This window comes from Chiloscyllium punctatum, chromosome 49, assembly GCF_047496795.1.
Source record: "Chiloscyllium punctatum isolate Juve2018m chromosome 49, sChiPun1.3, whole genome shotgun sequence".
Taxonomy (NCBI): Eukaryota; Metazoa; Chordata; class Chondrichthyes; order Orectolobiformes; family Hemiscylliidae; genus Chiloscyllium; species Chiloscyllium punctatum.
The window spans coordinates 57280787-57294658 of NC_092787.1; the positions used below are offsets into that span (position 1 = coordinate 57280787).

At 39.7% G+C, this 13872-nt stretch overlaps 1 protein-coding gene across 3 annotated transcripts in view; it reads right to left on the reverse strand.

Annotated features, from left to right (window-relative positions):
* Positions 1–13872, reverse strand: part of LOC140469210 (uncharacterized) — a 380785-nt gene that overhangs the window by 159453 nt on the left and 207460 nt on the right. For all 3 annotated transcript variants that reach the window (XM_072565525.1, XM_072565524.1, XM_072565526.1), the window contains 2 exons: positions 9654–9689; positions 1673–1792 (listed from right to left, as the gene is read on the reverse strand). In XM_072565525.1, coding sequence (XP_072421626.1) covers positions 1673–1792; positions 9654–9689 — 156 coding nt within the window. The remainder of the gene's footprint in view (positions 1–1672; positions 1793–9653; positions 9690–13872) is intronic.

Below are 13872 nucleotides of genomic sequence, written 5' to 3' on the forward strand. Positions count from 1 at the left end.
TATAAAACAAATTATGCAGGGTAACACTTACAAACTTCCTAATTGTAGGTTATCTAAAATGCATTCCCTCCAGTTAGCAACCAGTACAAATAGCACATCCTGGTTTATTCTCATGACATTGAGATCTCAATTAGTAATGAAGACTAAATCTATTTAAATATACGTAATATCAACAAGAATTTAAATACAAAATGAGAACTTCAATAATGGCGAAAAAATATTAAAGTTGAAATAGGAATATAAAAGACTATTAGTAGACATTTATCTTCACACAAAACAACTAATAACCAAGGACAAAACATGTTTTTCTATGGGATCAGTCTGGGAACTGGGGCAGTCTTGAGATGAGGCTCCATTAAACAGCAAATAACATACATTAGTAACACAGTACAACTAAATGTTTGAACCTAGCATGAACAAGGGTTATAGAGCACCTTAAGGAATCAATCATTCAGATCTGAATGTGAGAAACCTGATTGAATATAAATCCAACTTTTACTTTTTCACTGCAGTCAGTTAGTACAGCTATGCTCTCAACTAATAAAAAGACAGAAATATTTAACAGACATTAAGTGATCATTGGTTGAGCTGTTGAGCACTTGAAGACTTTATGACGGGTTCTACTCTTTAAGAAAAATTAATTCCATATGTTAACAATTAAATAAAACAGCTCTGTGAAAAAATGTGTATTTGTGCGTTTCTTTAACATCGGTGCATGTTCAAGATCCCACTTCTCACACTCAACTTGGGAGGTGGGAAAGTCTTAACAATTCCAACAGTAAGCAGAAACTGGAACCTAACAGAATGCAATTATAACAATTTAGCTTCCTGCTTCTGTTTCTAAGACCCTGTCTAACTGGACTTTGGATCGGAGGATACAATAGGAATTTTTGTGACCGATAAGTCATGTGTTTTGTGAGAATTGTTGCTTTTCACTAGGTTATATTTTATGGCATAAATGAATATAATAAAGGAAATAAAAAGACATAAATAATACAAAAGCAAAGTCTCTCAAGAACAGTTGTGATTTTTGTGTTATGGTTACTGTGGCAGAATTAGTTATTTAGAGTTTCTCGTTTTTTTCTGGGACACAGTAATTAACATTTTAATGTTTTCAATAAATACCTAGCCATGCCTTGTATAAACATAGTGTCACCTATTTATTATTAACAACTGTAGATGGCTAACACGCATGGGTGACATTTGAGGCCACTTACAGGTAATTTATTAAAATGAATCAAGTTAAAGGAAGGACAGGAAATACTGATAGTTTTTAAATTCCTTCAGATGATGCAAGGAGGAATAAACCATACTCATAATATTTTGTGTTGTGTGGATGTCTGCACAATTTGAGGGGAGAGTGACAAGAGAAGGTGCACCCAGCAGTTGGAACAAATTCTGCAAACAGGAGACTGCAATTGTACTGTGTCAGTTATGAGATGCTGCAACATTCTAGAGTTAGTTTGCTTTGGGGAACTAGAGAGTAATTTCTCCAGTGTTTTCATGAACTGGCCACAGGTTTGACTTTCGCTGGTCTCTGCAGATTACCTGGCTCGACATTGAGCTGAATATGTGAATAGCTGCACCACATCTGGAAGGAACAGGATTAGTGAACTATTCCAGCTCTTACTATTACAGATTCGTAATGAGGAGTACAGCAGAGGTGACTTACAAAAAAGGCCAACCAGTCTTCATGGGAATTTCTCCAAGGATAAATTGTTGGCAGGCCAGGAGGACCCGGAAGACCAGGAACACCTGTTTGGCCAGTCCGTCCTATTCCACCTGGATAACCCTGAAATCAACAGCAGTACCTATAAGTTGTAGCCTCATCACGTCAGCAACACAATTAACACCATCAACAATAAGGGAGCTGACCTTTCCAGACTGCAGCTATTAAATGTTTCAAAACCATTAGACTTCACATGGAAACACTACTTGGATAAATAGTTATAAATGTTAAACATTTTCAGAATGTAATCAGGAGAGAAGCAATGATCAATCAGTCTCAAATGACAATGAGATTAAACAATCTTCAACATAATAAAAGAAATTAAGTTAAAATGAAACACTATTATTTCCAATTAAAACTTCATTTTTCACATGTGTAACATTTATTAAATTTAATCAATGAGAATGCTCAAAAGTTACAAGGCTAAAACCTTGAGGCACCTGCTTGGGTTTGAGTATCAGACTAGAGTAACATTCAGGATTAACAGTTATTAAAGTCAGTCAGCAGGTATGATGGACTGAAAAGGGAAAGTAATCTTTGCCAAATTCTAGGTCCATATCTCCTCCAAAATCATTTGAGACAAGAGAGACATTTCAGTATCTGTAAGCAGGAACACATTGTCAATCGGACAGAGAGTGATTGCTGGGATTTTGAGCAAAAGAGGTCAAATATTTGTGCATTTAATGCAAACACAATTTTTTCTCCCCATTTCTTGGATATCTGGTTCTTGGCCTTAAAGATACTTTCATCAGGAACTGTGAAATAACCAGTGGAGTTATAAAGGGAACATAAAGTCTCAGAATTCTTACAGTGCATAAGAAGGTCATTCAGCACGTTATGCCTAGGCTAGCCCTCCAAATAAGCAATTCAAGTCCTGCCATTCTCCTGCCTTGTTCCCATAAGTTTGCAAGTTCTTCCTTTTCAGATAATAATGTTGGAATATTAGAAGGTAAGAGATGGAAAACAAGACATCGCGTGACTTCACATTCTCAGAGAATAACATGTGAAAAACTGGCCAGGATTGTACTGTATTAGCCAAGTCTAGATGCAGCATCAAGGAGCTTGAACAAAACTGTAGTCAATGAGAATCAGAGGGGAAATACTTCAATGCTGGAGTCACACTCAGCACAAAGGAAGGTGATTGTTCTTGTTGGAGGTCAATTATCCTAGGTTACCTCTGAAGGAGTTCCTCAGGGTAGTGTCCTAGGCCCAACCACCTTTGGCTGCTTCAATGATCTCCCTTCTATCATAAGGTCAGAAATGAGGAACTTTTTTTTGATGATTGCACAATGTTCAGCTATGGTTTAAACTTCTCAGGTGCTGCAACAGTTCAAGTCCAGATACAGCATGACCTGGACAATATACAGACTCGAGCTGATCAGTATCATGTAACATTCACATCACACAAGTACCAGGCAATTACCATCTTCACCAAGGGAGAATGTAATCCCTTGGCATTCAGTAATTATCTTTGCTGAGTCCTGCACAAGCTCAGCACCATTCAAGACAGAGCAGCCTGCTTGATTGCCACCCTATCCACCACCTTCAACATTTGCTCCCTCCACTTTAATGTATAGTGGCCAATTGCACTGCAGCAACTCACAAAGACTTGTTTGACAGCACCTTTCAAACCAAAACTTCTGCCATTTAGTAGGACAAAGCAGCACTTGCCTGGGAACACTGGTGTCTCCAACTCTTAATCAGCCTGACTTTCAACTGTATCTCATTCCTTCCTAACAATACACTGGGTGGACTTAACATCCAGTTGTTCAAAAAGGCTACTCACTACCATCTGGGAGACAGAGAGCACTGCAGATGCTGGAGCAGTCAGAGTTGCTAGAGTGGTGCTGGAAAAAGTGCAGCAGTTCAAGCAGTTCTGAGGATACAGAGAGTCGATGTTTCAGACTTGACCCTTCTTTTGAAGAATTACGCCTGAAACGTCGGCTCTCTTGCTCCTCAGTTGCTGCCTGATCTGCGTCGCTTTTTCCAGTACCACACTTTACTGACTACTCACCACCACCTTCCATCTCTCATGACTAACTATTTAAAGAAAAGCGAGGGTATGGTCAGATTTTCAACAACTGAGAGGGGGCAAAATGGAGCAGTGTTACAGAGATGAAAATACATGCATTGATAATATTGTAAGTACTGTTACAGCCCTCTTGGGAATATGTGCTGATTCTCAAGCCTCACTACTCTGGGGTTGGCAAGAATGTTAACAATTTAATCAAAGGAAATAAACCCAAGCAGATTGTTTATTTATGACTTTCAATTGAGGTATTCTTCATCTCTGACCTGATGGAAGGGAGATCATTGAAGCAGCCGAAGATGGTTGGGCCTAGGACACTACCCTGAGGAATTCCTTCAGAGATAACCTAGAGCTGAGATAACTGATCTCTAACAAGAACAACCATCTTCCTTTGTGCTGAGTATGACTCCAACAGTGAAGCATTCCCTCTCTGATTCTCATTGACTTCAGTTTTGCTCCAGCTCCTTGATGCTGCACTGGACTTGGCTAATGCAGTACAATCCTGGCCAATCTTTCACATTATAGTTTCTGACAATGTGAGGTCAACCAAAGTCTTGTTGCCAATGTCTTAACTTCCAATATTCCATGTCCCTACCAGACCTGTGCTGACTTATACTGATTAATTAATGCTTTATTTTAAAATTCTTTTTGTTTTTAAATTGATGTGGCCTCACCTCTCTCCAGCTTTATAATTTCGTCCAGTCCCATACCCTGTGAGAACTGGATAATTAGCTGAAGAGAAAGTATTTGCTGTGTTACAGGGAAAAGGTGGCTGCTTGGGACTAGCCACTGTACTGCAGGAGAGAGCTGACATGGATATGGTACTCCAAATTGTTGCCTTCTCTGTGGTAATCCACTCGAATTTTATAATGTCTGCTTTCATCTAATTCTGGCCTCTTGAATATTCTTAACTTTAGCCACTCCGTCTTTGCTGGCTGCACCTTCAGCTGCCTAGGCCCTAAACACTAGAATTCCTTCCCATTACCTATCTCACTACCTGCTCTTCCTCAGTGAAGACAGTTCTTAAAACCAACCTCTTTGACCAGGTTTTTGGTCACTTGATATAATATCTCTTCGTATGGCAACACGCTATATTTTGTTTGACAAAACTCATAAGAAGTGTCTGAGGATGCTTTACTATGTTAAAAATGCTCAATAAATGTACATTTCTTTGTTATTCATTGGCTGAGACCTAAAAGGAACATTTCCAGCTGGAAGAGAACCTGGTCAGGATTCCACAAGGTCAAGATGAAGAAAATCTTTACTGGAGCAAATATTCTGTGTGCCATTTGCTTTATTTAACTATTTGGGAAATACATCTTTCATTCAAAACACATTCTTCTCTCAATAATCCCTTCATTCAGCATCCAGAAAGTGCTCAAGAAGAGAAATCTTGTTACTTAGCCCATTCTGTAGTCTAATTATTTCTTAAAATAGCTTCCAATCCTCAACAAACAACATAATTCTAAAACCATGTCCAGTAATATTCAGTTACACCATGGTTTCAGTGCGCACTAATTTATAGCAAATCTTTGTAATTTTATATAGCAGTATGAATACTGATAAGAATTTATTGCAGTCAACCATTTTAAACTGCAGAGGTACTATAATATTAATATCTTCAAGACAAATTTCAAGCTAAGGGAATAATGGTCTTCATTAATGGATTATCAGGCCAAGTAAGAACACAGATGATATTAGAATGGGAGGCTACAATATCACTACAGACACAGCAATATAAGGCATTACCAGGAGGACAGAAATGACCATAGCCCTTTCTGCTCAGATTGCACACAGTTCTGTCTCTCTTCACAGTGAACTCAGATCCTGAATACAATTCTACATTGCTATGCTAAACATGTATATAATTTGGCTGCCGGAAACCTCAGTTTGCTTTTCACGTTCCTGCTCTGTTCTCTGAGGTTCTTCCTAGATTAGTGCAGTACTTGTCGGGTTTAATATTTTTATGTCACACTGATGCAAAAGACATGCTGTAAATGAAAGCTTTGCAATCTTTTTTAAACAATGCACCAAGATAACTCAACACTCTTCTTTGCACACATTCATAGCTACTAATTTTGCATTTTCTTCAGTTTTTTTTTAGAGAATCCCTACAGTGTGGAAACAGGCCCTTCAACCTGACAAGTCCACACCGACCCTCCAAAGAACATCTCACCCAAACCCATGCCCCACTACTCTACTTTTACCCTTAACCTACACATCACTGAACACTATGGGTAATTTAGCATGGCCAATTCATCTAACCTGTACACCTTTGGGTTGTTGGAGGAAACCCACACAGACACAGGGAGAACGCACAAACTCCACACAGACAGTTGTCCAAGGCTGAAATTGAACCCAGTCCCTGGCACTGTGAGGCAGCAATGCTAACCATTGAGCCACTGTTCCACCTGTGTCAATGTTCTCTGTGATCCCAGTGACAGGTAATATAAGGGGCTCCAGATGAATAAAGACTATAGTCGGAGCCAAAACTGAAAGGTGGTCTATGGATGTGAAAACTTGAGAGGAACAGTGATGAGTCTGGTGTGGAAACAAAAGAGGAGAAGTATGGGAAAAAGTGTGACATCAATTGGTTTGATGACTGACTATATGCTGACACTTGCATCGGGATTGAGATTTCTGAAATTGTTGTTTGCAGCTCCCACAAAAATCAAAACAAAGACTTCCAACAACAAAGCAGGAAGAGTGCTGCTGAGTAAGCAGATGTGATTAACAGGTTTTCCATTGTTGAAGAGAATTTTCCATTTGCAATTATCTGCTTACCTTTCACAAGTTAGCAGAGGGCTCCTTCGAGAGGCTGGTCTGTTTGAATGTGGAGTGAGGCAAGGAAGGAAAGAGGCCATGGAGATTATAATCCAGGCCTTGTGTGGTAATATCTGCAAGACTACTACATTCTGAGATTCTTGATAACTGCAGGATTATCAAGTTACAGAAAGTAGCACCTTTTATGAAATACACAGTGAATGCCATGACTCAAAGTTTAATGGGAGTAATCCTCAGTCAGATCAAGGGAAGCCACCTTCATTCAGGGAGTACTAGCTCAGTAAGTCAAGGGCAATGTCTGCTGTCAGTGTAGGGACTTGGACATATCACTCAGTTTGGAGCAGCCAGGGTAAGGGGGTTCACATTACAATAGTGGTTCCCATTCAGCCCTCCAGGTCCAGTGTAACCAGTCAGGGAAGTCGCAAAAAATCATTTGGGAAGATGCACAGAATTCATTCAAGGGTCTAGTCACAGATCAATTGGGGCTGACCATCCAATTCGGTCAAAGGTTGGGTCATAGTCAATCCTGGGGGTCAACAGAATGAACATAAAGGAAGCGTATCAGGTGCCACTGCAGTGGTAGGGAAGTTGGGGAAACTGATTCTGAGGATTACAGCTGCATGCTGGGATGCAGAGAGACGATAAAAGGTGGGGGGGGGGGGGGATTGTGGGGCCAGATGATAATGCCTCAAAGAACATGCATTACTGTGGATGGTGGGGAGGAGTGTCATTGATGGTATGAACAACACAATCTTGAGGCATTCAATGGATGCCCTTGTCAGAATCCTCCAGTCCCACTGTCCAAAGTGAGTGTGTTAAACCACCTCGATTGTAGTGATGTGAATCTGTCTTCTCACATTACTTAGAAATTGTTCTATTACAGATGATCCTCTCACTGATTCATTGGACTTGGATTGAGTGGTTCCACAGTGGGGGTTATCACCACTGTTGCTGTACAGTGCATGGTTAATATGGTGAGTTTTGTCAAACAGCATAAAAATCCTTGCTAGTCCTCACAGAGAGAAACCCTCCAGGAAACTCACCAGAACTGAAACTTAGTTGATTACTGCTAAAATTCAGCCGATTGAACATTTCTCTAGAGTAACTGAAATTTGGGATTATATCAAGCATGGACTGGTTGGACTGACTAGTCCATGCTGTGACTAGGAAAGGGAGAATACTCCACCTTCTTTCCCTTGCACATATTCATTTACTCAAGGTCTAAACTGTTCAAAGACAGTTGAATATTCATGCTATTATCCTGTACCTGATCTCACTCCAGCATTAAAGATGTGGTTTTTGCACAGATGGGCTGCAGTCTGCATAGAGGTAAACAAAGTATTTTTAAACAGTTCACTTTCTTCTTGACAGAGCAAATAGGCCACAGTCCAAAAATACAAAGTTCCACCCCAGTACTTCAGGGGAGAGCATCAAACAGCCCTTTCTGAACTTGCTGCAGTATGCAAAATGTACTCAAATACTCAGTATACTCAAAGTGGTGAAAGAATTCCAAAAAACAATAAGACGACAGACAGAATTAAATACATTTGCCACTGAGAGGTCAAGTGTTGGTAAGGAGGGAGAATTCCTGTGAAGAAGTGTCCCATTTCTTAATGGGAGACATGATAGTTTAGGATAAGGGCTAGCTTACAAAGTGACATCATATTTGCAGCATGGAAAGAAACTATTAGGAGTACCTGGTCCATTCCCAATGCTTATATAATCGCCTTTTCAAAAAAAAAATGATGGAATCTACCTCATCACACTCTCAGGCAGTGATCCTAACCAAATGCTACAAGTTAAGCTTTTTCTCTGTTGTTATTCAATGTATCTCAAAGCACTGCAGAAAACACTTGTATCCCATGTGTGCAACAGGTTTATTCACAGGCCTTTTAAAATTTCTACTCCATGCTAAGACCTTGGCTTCCAACTCTTGCCAGTTTATTTATTTTTCTCTGAGACCACATCCAGGCTTAACTAATCAGCAAACAGACTCATATAATCAAACACAGAACATTACATCATAGTTGGCTCTTTTTCTGTTCACCCAAATTAGTCTCATTTACCAAAGGAAACAGTCTCCCTACTCTGTCCAGACACCTCATAACCTTTGACACCTCTACTGAAATATGTCTCAGCCTTTTCTCCCCAAAGAGAACATAGTCAATGTCTGTAATCTAGCCATGTAAAATAAATCCCACATCCCTTGAACTATTCTCATAAGCCTTCTCTGCACATTCTTAAAAGCTTTTAATTCTTCCTAGAATGTGGTACCCAAAAATGGGCATAAAACTCTTATTGATGTTCAACTTGTATTTTGCAGAGATTCATCATAATTTCTTTTTTTTCCACACACGATATGTCTCTATTTATAGAATTCAGAATCCAGTAGGCCTTGCCTTTGAGGACCTCTGTATGACGTATGACCTTATTTTCCACCATTACGGTGCTCCCCCTCCTAACCTTGCTTTCCTCCCTCTGTTACACTGAGTTTTCAAGGTTAAAACTACACAGTATGTGATAAAAGTTATGAGAGAAACTCTCCTTCGTAAAAAAAATGAGATTATGTTTTTGCATAGGGAGACACAATGGTGCAGGAGCAATTGATTGCAACTTCCTCCAATTGGTGAATGGTGAGGAATTTCCAAAATCAAGGTTTCCTTTGTATTACTTTGGTCTGTGGTGCATGGGTGAAAGGAAATTATATTTCATCTCTAAAGGAACAGACTTCAGTATTGTTTTAATGCCGTCATATCCCTTCTGAGTATATAGTGTTTCATGGATTTTGTATACCATTGTTGCTTAGCTATAACTAAAGAAGTAGAAGGCTCCACTGATACAAATATGTCATTTTTAGCTTTGGATCCTAATCACATCACCTGGAAGAAAGTTTACTTGTGCTTCATAACTTGGAAAAAAACAAGTAATGTGAAATGGTCAAGATCTGCATTCACTCCAAATGAATACTGCATTGCAAGCAGGTAAATTGACTGTTTTGGATTTAGCACAAATTACCAAGCAATATCCAACTACATAACCAAGTTACTTTCTATAAACAAAACCAATGCTAAGAGTTCCTCTCATTTGATTATTTTATGGATCACAACTTACTTTGTTTCCTTTAGGTCCTGGTGGTCCAGGGTCACCCTGACATTGAAGGAGAGAAGGACAATGAATGCAAAATCTTATAAAAGCATCTCTTTAACTCAACTCCTAATCCTACCAAAGCTTCAAGTAATATTGAAACATAAGATGGATGGTTAAATGATTTGTATATGTCACCTCAAACCCAAGATCAATCGATCACAACAAAAGCATGTATTATTTTTCATAATGATTTATGTATGTTACATAAGGGATCCTATTTCAGTTTATACTCAAGCAAACAGGAGCCTGGTTTCTAATGTGGTTTCTAATGTCTGAGCTCCTCTATTAGGGTTTGATGACATTCATGCACATTAATGATCCTGATGCTGTTATTCCAAATTTCTCAAAGAATAGTTGTGCAATTTTGGATTGCAAGACCTTGGCTGTTGGCTATTCTTATAACTTGCACTACTTTTGGGCTTGGTGTTTCTCCAAATCAATATAAAATCAATTTTTAAATAAATTTTTAAATGTGCCCACAGCCATCAAAAATTAGCATAGAGGAAAAAAAAAGCATTGAATGCCTTTACTTTCTCATAACCTGCATTTTGTTTTTTATTTGTTTGTTAGATTTGGGCTTTGCTAGAATTCACTGCCCATTCTTACATTTTCATTAATACACAATAATAAATGTATGAAATATAGCTAATTGTAAAGGGGATAATGTGAAGACAAGAACAGTGCAGTTTATTTGGTAGATTAATGCAGGGGAGTGTGAGGAGATATATTTTTGGAAGAAGAAATACAGAGATGAAATATAATAAGGCAAAAAGAGAAAAAGTCTTTCCACTATGAGGTAAATGTATGCTCATGAATTAGCAACTTATGATAATTATCAAAGATTTTGATGTATCACTAGGATGGGATAAACTAAGAAGCAGAATCAATAACTCTTAGAAAGGAAATGGATACAGGTTTGAAAAATAAACTAATTGAAAGGCCAAGGTGATAGAACAGGGGCAAAGGATGTTAGCTCTTTCAGACAGTCTCCAAAGATGTTACAGACAAAATGATTTCTTATGTTGTAAAATTCTAAAGTGCATCTAATCACACCAGAGGAGCTGGCATTATTTTTCAGTAAATACTGAGTAATATTTTCAACATTACACAGTGCTGAAATAATTTTGATGTGTGCTTAAAACATTTATCATGAATACGTCTTTAATTATTTTGTTTGAAAATATGTGGCGTTACACCAACTGCAAAACCATCAACTTAGCCCATGTGAAGTTGCTCCTCATAAAATTTTATTTAAGATAGTAGGTTATTTAGACAAGGCACAGCTTTAGTCAAAATGTGGATAAAATGTGTCATACAAAAATGCTAATTGATCACTAAGTTGCGCAGCTTGATTTCAACTTTGAGAATGTTAAATGTCAACATGATGATTGGTGTCCCTGCTGTAATTCAATGACAATCTGGAATAATTTAAAACAGAAAATTGTGACCACAATTTTAACTAAATACAGCAAAAGGATTTCAGTTGAAACTTCCCTTGTTAAGAACATAGCATTCTCTTAATTAATTTCTTCTTATTAGCAAATATCATGAGAAACATTCATCTGACCTTAGCTGAAAGCAGTAACTAAGAAGTAATGTTAGTCACTGAATGCTAACAGCAGGTTTAGATCAGTGCCAGCTCCTGAATACTTCAACTGAAGCTACTGGATAGCACTAAGATGTGGTTCTGCTATAATGATGGTGTCTGTACTTCAATAGTTTATTGCTCAATCAGCACTTACAGGCATGCTGCTGTATTTAAACTAACCACATGAGGTATTAGCTTTGTGAATAACAGGTTTTAAACTGTCGTTTTCAATTTAAGGTAAAAAAACTAAAGGGAGCAAGTGACCTCCTTTTACTCCTGGCCAGCACTAAGCCAGCATAGCCAGTTTATGGTAGGGGCCAGGTCACGTGCTTTTGCAATACAAGGCCTAGTACCTGCACACAAAGGCAGAAGCAGATGGCGTGGAATTGGAAAGATGGACTGTCACAGAGACATTAGACAAAGTGGAAAGGTGTCCCAGACAGAGATACCACAACTGTAGATGTTGTGGTGAGCATAGGAGAAAGATGGATTTCTATAAGTTACCAGACAGAAAGCAGGTAGGAGGCCTTTCCCTGGTTGAAGAGATGGGATGTAGAAATTTAATGTCTTTGAAGGATTCAACCCTGGTGTGGCCAATGGAAAGAATCCCTGGAATAAGCATCACTGATGAACAGTTCGGGAATGCTCAAACAGCTGAGGACATACAATGTCCACGAGAAATTACAACTCAACAGAACAGAATGGAGCAAACCCACTGGGAACTAGCAGTAACTTAGACAAGGTGCCGCCCAGGAGGCTGCCAAATAAGATGAGAGCCCAGTATTAGGGGCAAGGTACTGGCATGGATAGAGGATTGGCTGACTGGCAGAAGGTAGAGAGCAGGGATAATGAGATCTTCTTCAGGATGGCAGATGGTGATGAGTGAAGTTTGGCAGGGGCCTGTGTAGGAGCCACAACTATTCACATTATACATGAACAATCTGGGTGAAGGAACTGAGAACATTGCTGTGATGTTTGCAGATGATACAAAGACAGGTGGAGGGACAGGTAGTGTTGAGGAAGTGGGGAGCCTGCAGAAGGATGTGGACAGACAAGGAAAGTGGGCACAGAATTAGCAGATGGAATACAATGTGGGAAAGTGTGAAGTTATGCACTTTTCTAGGAAGAAAAGAAACATGGATTGTTTCTAAAGGAGAAAGGCTTCTGAAATCTGAAGCAGAAAGGGACTTAAGATGCCTAGTTCAGGATTCTCTTACACTGAACAAGCAGGTTCAGTTAGCTGGTAGGAGGCAAATGCAATATGAGCATTCATTTCAAGAGGGCTGGAATACAAGAGCAGAGATGTACCCCTGAAGCTGTATAATGCTCTGGTCAGACTGTATTCAGAATACTGTGAGCAGGTTTAGGCCTTGTATCTAAGAAAGGATGTGCTGGTACTGGAGGCAGCCCAGAGGACATTTAGAAGAGTGATGCTGGGAATGAAGGTCTTGTTATATGAGGAATAGGTCTGTACTCAATGGAGTTTAGATGGTTGAGGGGGATTAGAGTCATAGATCAAAGAGATGTACAGCATGGAAACAGACCCATTGGTCCAATCCGTCCATTCCGACCAGATATCCCAACCCAATCTAGTCCCACTTGCCAGCACCCAGTCTATATCCCTCCAAACCCTTCCTATTTAGATACCCATCCAGATGCTTTTTAAATGTTGCAATTGTACCAGCCTCCACCACTTTCTCTGGCAGCTCATTCCATATACGTACCACCCCCGAGTGAAAAAGTTGCCCCTTAGGTCTCTTTTATGTCCTCCCCTCTCACCCAAAACCTATTCCCTTTTGTTCTGGACTCCCCAACCCCAGGGAAAAGACTTTGCCTACTTACCCTATCCATGCCCCTCATAATTTTGTGAACCTCTATAAGGTCACCCCTCAGCCTCCGACGCTCCAGGGAAAACAGCCCCAGCCTGTTCAGCCTCTTCCTATAGCTCAAATCCTCCAACCCTGGCAACATCCTTGTAAATCTTTTCTGAACCCTTTCAAGTTTCACAACATCTTTCCAATAGAAAGGAGACCAGAATTGCATGCAATATTCCAACAGTGGCCGAACCAATGTCCTGTACAGCTGCAACATGACCTCCCAACTCCTGCACTCAACACTCTGACCAAGCATGCCAAACGCCTTCTTCATTATCCTATCTACCTGTGACTCCACTTTCAAGGAGCTGTGAACCTGCACTCCAAGGTCTCTTTATTCAGCAACACTCCCTAGGATTTTTCCATTAAGTGTATAAGTCCTGCTAAGATTTGCTTTCCCAAAGTGCATCACCTCACATTTATCTAAATTAAACTCCATCTGCCACTTCTCAGCTCACTGGCCCATCTGGTCGAGATCCTGATGTAATCTGAGGTAACCCTCTTCACTGTCCACTACACCTCCAAGTTTGGCGTCATCTGCAAACTTACTACCTCTTGTGCTTGCATCCAAATCATTTATGTAAATGACAAAAGGTAGAGGACCCAGCACCGATCCTTGTGGCACTCCACTGGTCACAGCCTCCAGTCTGAAAAACAACCCTCCACCACCACCCTATGTCTTCTACCTTTGAACCAGTTCTGTATCCAAAGGGCTAGTTCT